Source organism: Lycium barbarum, chromosome 7, assembly GCF_019175385.1.
Source record: "Lycium barbarum isolate Lr01 chromosome 7, ASM1917538v2, whole genome shotgun sequence".
NCBI lineage: Eukaryota > Viridiplantae > Streptophyta > Magnoliopsida > Solanales > Solanaceae > Lycium > Lycium barbarum.
In genome coordinates, this window is record NC_083343.1 from 127,567,441 (window position 1) to 127,577,285 (window position 9,845).

Here is a 9,845-nt window from a genome sequence, read left to right on the forward strand (position 1 = left end):
GATGTGAATATAATTCAAAGCTAGTAGCCACATAGAGTTAGGAAAAATTCAAAATTGCCATTAGATCTCTTAAGTCTACCTTTGCTCAATTGTTTGGTTTCTAAGTTTTCAACAAGTTGTAAATTATTTAACATATTTAATGTGGAGAATGCAATCATTTCCAGTTTCACCATATTCAAATATTGTGACATGACTTTAATTTTCACTGGAAACTAAATTAATGCATCTTTCTAAATATAGAGGTTAATGAAGCGGATTCATGAGCAGCTTGAGGACGTTGCAGATTTAAATCCCCGGTGTAGATAAAAATAAACTGGGCGATTTCTTTCTCCTTTTCAAGGTTTGGTAAACAGAGATTTACCTAATATCTATGCTAGTGGGAGGTAACATGTATCTCATAAAATTAATAAAGGTGCGCGCTAACCGGTTCGGATATGAAGGTATTATAAAAAAACAACATATAAAGATTAATTGGTCCTTCCTAGTTTTTTACATGTAGAAGTTACATACGCCAAATAACCACGTGTGGTTTTGTTAAAGCTCAACTATATAGCTCCCAATACCTAGTAGACTATCTACGCCCCTATTGGCCTAAAACAATGCATAACTTAACAGTCAACTTAGGATAAATCCATTCGAACTTGTAATAGTATCCACCTAATCTATTTTTTGACTCTATTCCGGCCTTTACCTAGTTCCTAAGTCAAGCGTAATTAATTCCATGCGTGTGATATCGTTGCCAAAAATTGGCAAACGTTTGAATTTATCAAATGGAAACAACAAGATCCCTTAATCAAAATATTCTTCATAAGTACATATTTAACACATAAATGGATTTTAGAAACATCAAAATGGGTTCTCTGTCTTCTTTTACGTTTTCTGTTTTTGAGAATTTGTTGGACGAGTTTTAAATTTAAATTGAAAAAGGAAGGCTACATAGCGTTATGGGCCTTATTTTTTCTTTTTATGTTTGTTTGTATGTAACAGAATACAACTCCATTGCTAACATTAAAAGTCATTTAATTAATATTCAAATGTATAAGAAATATAAACTCGCCATCTGATTCAACTTTTTCCCCTCAGTTTTCTCCTTAAAATAAGGTGCCAACAATTTGTTGATTTCCCCATGTGTTTGCTTATGTTGGATAGTTATCTGAAGTCTTATTTTCCCAAATCCCAGCATGACCAATACGGAAGAAAAACCTAACTTTCATTGAAGTCTAAAAGCATAAAAATCTTTACTTTTTTAACTTCTTTTTATTCATTAAAGACTTATTTTCCAAAATCCAAAGCCTATAAATATCCCTCTACACTACTCCAATTCCTCATCACCTCCATTTGATCAATCCTTCGAATCCCTCCAAATTGTTTTTAGCAATTTAGCAAAAACATGCTGATGAGCAAAATGACTCCATTTGCAATTTTTCAACTTCTCTTCATCTTTCTCTTCAACTTATCATTAGCAGCAAATACCATTTACAATGTTCAAAATTATGGAGCAAAATCCAATGGCCAAACAGATTCATCAAATGCCCTTTTGAGTGCATGGGCAGCAGCCTGTGCTTCAACTAGCCCGGCCACTATTTACGTGCCGCGTGGAAGTTACTTGATTCGCAACGCATACTTCAATGGCCAAACATGCAAGAGCAACGCTATCACTATACAAATTGATGGCACTCTCTTAGCTCCCTCTGATTATAATGTTATTGGCAATGAAGGAAGTTGGATAAAGTTCGAACAAGTCACCGGAGTTTCCATTTATGGTGGAACCTTTGATGGTCAAGGTTCTGGTCTTTGGGCTTGCAAAACCTCTGGCAAGAATTGCCCTAAGGGAACTACGGTACGTAAAGTTTTCCATGGAATCTTTTTTTCATTGTGTGATTGATGAGTAGACATAAAAAAAAAAATATTGTAATAATAATATATTAGCAAATGCGAGAGTATACTATAAAAAATAGGAATTAACGCGCAACAGATAAATTCTATAGCTAAACAATAAATTCGTTTGATAATCCTATTTAATGACAGATTGTCAAGAAAATTTGTACCTACGTACTAAATAACGACAAATTAGCGATGAATTCGTAGCTAATTTCATAGTACTTTTTTTTTTTTTGTAGTTTGATGAAACTTTTGAATCCTAAAAATCAACAATATGTAGTGCCTAACTGTCAACAATTCCGCTTTTCCCATCTTGACATATACCAAAGTCCAATAAAATCATGACTTTCTGGTGAAAAAAAAAATCCTGAAAAATGATGTCCTTGGTACCAAATATATCTGTAGTGCCAAGGAAGAATTGAATATCATTTCAAACTAGCACAATAATTTTTTTTACTTTAAATTTTGGTGTAGGCATTAGCATTTTACAACTCAAACAACATTGTAATCAACGGAGTAACTGCACAAAATAGCCAAATGTTCCATATTTTGGTAGACGGATGTCATCACGTAAAGCTACAAGGAGTGAAGGTCTCATCTCCTGGAAATAGCCCCAACACAGATGGAATTCATGTACAATCATCGTCAGGAGTCAGCATTATGAACTCAAATATTGGTACTGGAGATGATTGTATCTCTATTGGCCCTGGAAATTCTAACTTATGGATTGAAGGCATTGCTTGTGGTCCTGGCCATGGAATAAGGTTCGGAACATAATAATCTAATACTAATTACTATTTAGAGAAAGTTGATTTTGATTTTAATTGGTTTATCTTTTCAACTAAAATGTATGTCCAAAACTTGATATTTGTGCAGCATTGGAAGCTTAGGTTGGGAAGTGGAAGAGGCAGGAGTTCAAAATGTGACAGTTAAGACCGTGACCTTCACTGGAACAGAGAATGGTGTGAGGGTAAAAACTTGGGCGAGGCCTAGCAATGGCTTTGTTAGAGGTGTTCTCTTTCAACATATTGTAATGGCTAATGTTCAAAACCCAATCATCATAGACCAAAATTACTGCCCTAATCACGAAAGTTGTCCTCATCAGGTAATTTTTGAACAATTAAATTCAGCCCAATGATGACAAGATTAATGATTAATTCAAGATCATACTCCCTTAGTCTAAAATTTCTTTATTTTGTTAGGACTTGGGCATGAAAATAAGTGACATAACGTATCAAGACATACATGGAACATCAGCTACAGAAGTTGCCGTGAAATTGGATTGTAGCAAAGCGAATCCATGTACTGGAATAGCACTTGAAGATGTGAATCTTAGTTACAAAGATCGTCAAGCTGAAGCTTCATGTGTTAATGCTGGAGGAAGAGCTTCTGGTTTAGAACAACCTACGGGGTGCTTATAAATAAGAAGAAAACAGATACTAAAAATTTATTTGTATAACATTATATTGCATACTTTAATTTACAAGTTGAAAATAGAGCTGATAATTACTATACAGAATGAGCTGGACACTCTAATTAATAATGTAATTTTATTTTTTATGTTACTTGTTCGGAGGCTGTCCAAGCAATGCAAGCTCCAACATTTAAGTTGTATTCTAGATTCTTTTGTATTGTATTCTAGATTCTTTTGTAATGTATTAAATATACTGGTTGTTCTATTGCTCTTTAATTCATGTATGATGTAACATTCAATGTCTAATGAAATGTACAACACTGAAAGCTTATATATTTATGGCATGCCCTTCTCCGAAACTCGGGAGTGCTTTTTCCTTTGCAAGTTTTATGTGGCGCGACTTTAAATTAATCAGAACGGTAAATTTCAAATACGATACGAAAAAATTCTCTAGATTATTGTCTTCAATCGAAAAAAAAAAACATCAAACTAATAAAAAAAATGGTAGCAAACTAAAAGGCTTGAAAAACTCTCCATTTTTCGTCAGCTTCATTTATTAAGACATCAAGTTTTTCAATAAAATAACCCTAGAGCTTAAATTAAAGATATCTTATCGAAGTTGTCAATAAGGTCCTTGGGAGTTGGGACCAAAATAAGTATCCATGCAAGGTGGATAAAGGACCACCAAATCCTAGTTTTTTACATTATTTGTTATACAGGATATGGAGTCAAGTCCTTATTTCTTAATTGTTTGATTTTCTCATTCCACGCCCGGTATCTCTTTTGGACTTAGACTAATTCAAAATTCTCCTGGATTCTCAAGGCCAGGAGAATTTTGCATGAAATTTCTGTCTCGCGAATTTAAATTTTATTTTGTGACTTTTTTAAAAAAAAATCACTGAACGAGAGTTTAAATCCAAAATCAAATTAAAGGTTCTAATAAAGGATAAAAATTAAAGATCACTAATTTTATGGGAAAAATTAAAGACTACCCCAAAATAAGGACATTCCTGCAAATTGCCCTTTTAAATTCGTGTCTAAAAATTTCACATACAAAAATAACTTGTTTATTAAAAAGGACTTCACTCACACAATTGGAATCCAAAACGCATAGGTTAAAATGTTGAAATACTAAATTCCGCCCACCACAACTTTATTGAGGGTTGACAAGGGTCAGTCATCTACATTTGAAGTTTGAGAAAACTAAGGCCCCGTTTGTTCATAGATAAAAAAAAAATCATTTTTTTTTAAATTTTAGAGTTGGAGTTGTGTTTGGCCATAGTTTTTAAAATTATAATTTTTGGTGAAATGTAGTTATAAAAAAGTGATTTAAAAAAAAAAATTGATGGTATTCCGGAATACAACTTCAAGTTGTATTCGAAAATATCATGACCAAACACTGATTCTGGAAAAAAGTAAAAAAAAAATTTAAAAAAAAAAGTGAATAATTTTTATGATCAAACGAGACCTAAATTAAGTTTTGGTGGAAAGAGTTTTATCCTCTAAAGTGAAATTTTTAATATTAATTAGGTTTAGTCGAGCCCAACAGACAAACAAATACTGTGTGAAAATTCATAAAAAAAAAAACTAAAACTTTCTCCCTTTCAATTTGAAAAATAATTTATCTCTATACAATAATTTATACTTACATAAAATATACAATTTGTTTAACACTACAAGAATTTGTTTTTGGAGAAAAAGTCAAAAGGTTCCACTTGTAGGAAGATCCCACCATCGCAAAAGACAGAAACAGTTAGAAGCACCTAACGCCCAACCATTATAGTGATGAGAACAATAATTCAACAAGATAAAAATCGTCCCCACATTAATTTCACATGTTTCATACTTTCTTCTTCACAATAGCTTTTCAAGATTCCACTCCAAGCACTGAGAAATTAAAGTTTTTTCCTTGAACATTTATTTGGATACATATAGTGATATAGAGAGAGTACTCAAAAGGAAGAAATTATAGTGGAAAATGGAGGAAGTGAGTAACAAACAGATTTTACTAAAGAATTATGTAAATGGTGTCCCTAAAGAATCAGATATGGAATTGAGAATTAGCACTATGAAATTAAAGGTTCCAGAAGATTCTAATACTGTGTTGGTGAAAAATTTGTACTTGTCTTGTGATCCTTACATGAGACCTCGTATGAAGAAAACAGAGGGCAGTTACACTGATTCTTTTACTCCTGGCTCTGTAAGTCTAAGTTCCTCTTTTTTATTACTCCCTCCGTCTAAAAAAGATTGACTTAGTTTTCTTATTAGTTTATCCGAAAAGATTTATATATTTCTATTTTTAAAAATAATTTAATTTTATAACATTGATTTATAATCATATAAATATTTAAGGTTGATTTTGGACCACACACTCCTTTGTTTTTTAAATTCCGTGTCAGATCTTTTTAATAATAGTATTGTGGGTTTGCCAAATTGAGTTTGTTCTAAGATATTTGATGTTTTAGACAAATAAGAATGATTTGTCACTTTTTGTTTTCTTCAAAATTCACCCTTACTGATTTGGTTAGTGTAGTGTCAATTAAGTGAGGCATTTAAGAAAGACAATATAGGGTAATTTAGGTAAATACTTTTATGATAGAGTACTAAATGTCTATTTTTAAGAGGTGTAGTAAAAAAATATTAGTAATACTGACAGGACGTAGTAAAATATTATGATCAGAGGTGAATTCAAAATTTTGAGTCTATGGATTTTGCATTCTAGAAAAAGCAGCTTATTTATACTAGTATATATTAAGTGTATTTCTTAACATAAATAAATACAAGCTTTTGGCCAAAGTTACCGGGTTGTACTGAATTCGTAACTAGAACTCTAGCTCCGCCGCTGATTATGATACACAAAGGTAGAGTTAGGATTTTAAGTTTATGGGTTTTAGATTCTAGAAAAAGTCAGCTTACTGAGTTCTAGATAAATTTAATGGATTTTTAAACACATATACAAGGTCAGAGGCAAAGCTACTAAGTTCAACAGAAACCGTAAACAGAACTGTAGCTCCTCCCCTATGATACATGGTGCCAAAACAACACAACTATAACAATGCTTGCCTATATGAATCCTTATTGATCATGTCGCTTCATTTAAAAGTAACTGGCCAAAGTAACTATCTAACTTAAGAAATGATATAATTTGAACAAGGAGGATAAGTGTTTAAATAGTTGGAAAATCAATATATATAGTGTTGGTAGATATAGATGTTTTTCTTTATTGTTCAAGTTTCATCAAGTCAATTTGAAGGATTACAAGTTACTATTTACTAATGTCTGTCAGATTCTTCAATTTTCGCATGAATGGCAGTTGAATCCTTTCTGATCTTGTTGTGTAGCCTATTGTGGGGTTTGGAGTTGCTAAAGTTGTGGATTCAGCTCATCCAAAATTCAAGAAAGATGATTTAATTTGGGGAATAACTGGATGGGAAGAGTACAGCATCATCAAAGCTCCTGAGACTCTCTTTAAAATTCATAATACAGATGTGCCTCTTTCCTACTATACAGGAATCCTAGGTAAATTACTCTGTCAAAGAACATCACAAGCACCCTGCAGTTTCAAGTCTTTATATGTTTTATTGTTAGAATTGCATAACTATCTTATCTAAAAGCAGATGGTCACAGGCTTTAATATGGTGTCAGAGTCGGACTTCTTGATTTTTGGTTTATCCATTATTGGGCGCTCTTGTTATATTGTCCACCGCAAGAGATATCCTGATCTGGATTGTTGTTGTTTTTTTTTTTTTTTTTTTTTTTGGGGGGGGGGGGGGGGGGGGGGGGGGGTTAGATTATCAAACGCATTAGAATTTATATCAACAAAATAAAAAAATTGCTCCTGTCTTCGCCGAAATTGATCCTTTTGCTTTTCAACATGTGCTACGTGGCAACAATCCAATGTTTGTCTTCATAAGAAGATTTTCCTTTTCATATTGCGTATTCCTATTTGAACTGGAAAAAATCTTTTTCTTCTCATTGTGAAGGCAGAGGTCTATTTTATCCACAAAGTTCACACATTGGAAAGAGAATTATAAAATGTTTAGTGTAAAAACAATAGAAAGATAACCAATGCTATTGTATCTTAGGGATGCCTGGAATAACAGCTTATGGAGGTTTTTATGAGCTATGCTTCCCAAAGAAAGGAGAAACTGTTTATGTTTCAGCTGCATCAGGTGCTGTTGGCCAGCTTGTTGGACAATTCGCTAAGCTATTAGGTTGCTATGTTGTTGGAAGTGCTGGAAGCAAAGAAAAGGTAAACTTAATTTCTTCAAGAACCACTCTTCACTACAATGGTTGATCTGCTAAATGTGATTAATATCAAATCTTGTTTGGATCTTGATTCATGTTAGTTAATGTCAACCGGCTTTCATTGCCCCTTCATGAACAGGGGAATCAGGAGTGAAGTTCTATTTCCATTGCTAGTCATCTCTTAGTTTAAGGTGTTTGTTTCTTAGTAAATGCATGACCTGTAGTGTATATTCAAGAACATCATTCCCCAAGTGAGAGGTTTGAGATCCGATACCACGTTGAATTTTAATGTGGTATACGAGATTGTCAAACAGTTCCACATGGTACCAGAACAGGCAGGGGTTTTGGTCCGAATCTCACTGCCACTAAAAATAAAGCAAACATATCTCCACGTGTTCGGTCCAAGAAGAAAAGAATCAGGTTTACACGTGAGTGGAAGGATGTTGAGACATCTTATTATTAAGAAATTAAAAGTGTGCTTCCTAACATATGAAGCTTTAGCTGAGTCGGTTACACAGTTCAACAAGATGAATAAAGTATTAGTGTCTTGACAGCTAGAAACTAGAGTTGGTTCTTAAAGATACCTTTCTGGCAACTCGTGACTAAATTAAACAGAATATGATATCGCGTGTATAAGAAATGAGAATTTTTATTCATTTTTTAGCTGGTTTCATCCCTCATAACAGTATGTGACATTTCGTGTTGTCCGTTGTTTACGCAAAGATAAACTTATAAGTCTAGGCAGGGACCGGTACTACTGATAAGGTCTCAATGTTTTCGTGGTTTTTCATTTCTTTTTTTAGGTTGAACTGTTGAAGAACAAATTTGGTTTTGATGAAGCATTTAACTATAAAGAGGAACAAGATTTAGCTGCAGCTTTGAAAAGGTAAATATCATTTTTTTTTACTTTTTCCTGAGATAAGACTCATTCTGGCCTGGAAGATGGAGTAACTAGTAGCAAAAGCCTATGTTTTTCATGAAAAGTATACATCCCTTAAAATGAATGGCATTTTTTCCTTCAATTAGAAGTTAGATTTTATTCCTTTCTCCTTAAGATTTTCTCATGGAATTCTAGGTTCTTTTGGTGTTATTAGTTTTTCTACAGTAAGAAAGATACCCGACATAAAAAACATACATTTCTCACCAAATGTTGATTCAGTTTGTTGAAATGTGTGATCATCTCATCCGTAGCTTAAGATGCTACTACAAAGAACACACTTCTAATTCTTTATTATATCATGTGTGAACACAACCAGGTACTTCCCTGATGGAATCGATATTTACTTTGAGAACGTTGGAGGAAAGATGCTTGACGCAGTTCTTCTCAACATGAGACTTCATGGCCGGATCGCTGTATGTGGGTTCATCTCACAATACAACCTCGAGCAATCTGAAGGAGTTCACAACCTGTTCTGCCTCATCTCAAAACGACTCCGTATGCAAGGTTTTCTGGCTGTTGATTACTTTCCCCTTTACCAAAAATTCGTAGAAATGGTTACTCCACACATAAAAGAAGGGAAGATAAAATATGTGGAAGACATAGCTGAAGGAATTGAAAGTGCACCAGGTGCTCTAGTCGGCCTCTTCTCCGGTCGTAATGTTGGAAAACAAGTGGTGCTTGTTGCTTATGAATGAACTTATAGAGTGTGTTTGGTACGACGGAAATCATTTCCCCCCTTTTGATGGAAATTATTTTTCCTCATGTGACTAAATGCCAGTAAATGACTTTCTCATGGAAATCATCAAGATTGATGTGTTTGCTCTATCATATAAACATATTTTATCAAGTATGCAAGTCTGCGCCAAAAGTTGATTTGAGTTTTGTTGTTAGTGGACTTTGTGTTGCAATTAAGTTTTGTATTTTGCAAGTGTGTCTGCTGCTTAAATGTGAAGGGGAGCCTTGGAGTAACTGGTAAAGCTACTGTCATGAGACCAAGAGGTGAGGGGTTTAAGTCGTGAAAACAGTCTCTTGCAGACATGCAGGGTAAGACTGCGTATAATACTCTTGTGGTACGGCCCTGCTCCGGACCTGGGGCTTAACGGGAGCTTAGTACATTGGACTGCCCTTTGTCTACTTAAATGTAGTACTACTAGCTAGTTGTAACTTGAGATTTGTGTGCTGCTAATTTATAATATTACTTTATGAGCAATATTTAAAGCAAGACATTTTGAATGGCAAAAGGTCAGGGAAGTTTGGGGGAAATAGAAGATCCTGTAGCGGCCTTGCAAAGTTTAAGTCTGGACCACACTATTTTTGTTTAATGGGTTCTTAATAGATTATTCGTATATATTAAATGAATTT

General features: G+C 33.8%; 2 protein-coding genes across 2 annotated transcripts; both read left to right on the forward strand.

Annotated features, from left to right (window-relative positions):
* Positions 1 to 1,341: 1,341 nt before the first annotated feature.
* On the forward strand, positions 1,342 to 3,565 carry LOC132602616 (polygalacturonase-like). The gene is made up of 4 exons (XM_060315426.1): positions 1,342 to 1,840; positions 2,356 to 2,645; positions 2,758 to 2,986; positions 3,084 to 3,565. Exons 1-4 carry the CDS (start codon positions 1,391 to 1,393, stop codon positions 3,300 to 3,302), a joined length of 1,188 nt encoding a protein of 395 aa, XP_060171409.1. The 5' UTR covers positions 1,342 to 1,390; the 3' UTR covers positions 3,303 to 3,565.
* Positions 3,566 to 5,088: 1,523 nt separating this feature from the next.
* On the forward strand, positions 5,089 to 9,361 carry LOC132604313 (2-alkenal reductase (NADP(+)-dependent)-like). Its single transcript, XM_060317769.1, has 5 exons — positions 5,089 to 5,495; positions 6,637 to 6,814; positions 7,381 to 7,547; positions 8,347 to 8,429; positions 8,800 to 9,361. Exons 1-5 carry the CDS (start codon positions 5,274 to 5,276, stop codon positions 9,176 to 9,178), a joined length of 1,029 nt encoding a protein of 342 aa, XP_060173752.1. The 5' UTR covers positions 5,089 to 5,273; the 3' UTR covers positions 9,179 to 9,361.
* Positions 9,362 to 9,845: the final 484 nt, after the last annotated feature.

Excerpts from the sequence above, each read along its gene's own strand:
- LOC132602616 (XM_060315426.1), top strand. The coding sequence starts at position 1,391 with ATGCTGATGAGCAAAATGACTCCATTTGCAATTTTTCAACTTCTCTTC. Across the intron at positions 2,646-2,757 it reads GGTCCTGGCCATGGAATAAG|CATTGGAAGCTTAGGTTGGG; the intron begins GTTCGGAACATA and ends ATATTTGTGCAG. Across the intron at positions 2,987-3,083 it reads ACGAAAGTTGTCCTCATCAG|GACTTGGGCATGAAAATAAG; the intron begins GTAATTTTTGAA and ends TTATTTTGTTAG.
- LOC132604313 (XM_060317769.1), top strand. The coding sequence starts at position 5,274 with ATGGAGGAAGTGAGTAACAAACAGATTTTACTAAAGAATTATGTAAAT. Across the intron at positions 5,496-6,636 it reads ATTCTTTTACTCCTGGCTCT|CCTATTGTGGGGTTTGGAGT; the intron begins GTAAGTCTAAGT and ends CTTGTTGTGTAG. Across the intron at positions 6,815-7,380 it reads CTACTATACAGGAATCCTAG|GGATGCCTGGAATAACAGCT; the intron begins GTAAATTACTCT and ends ATTGTATCTTAG.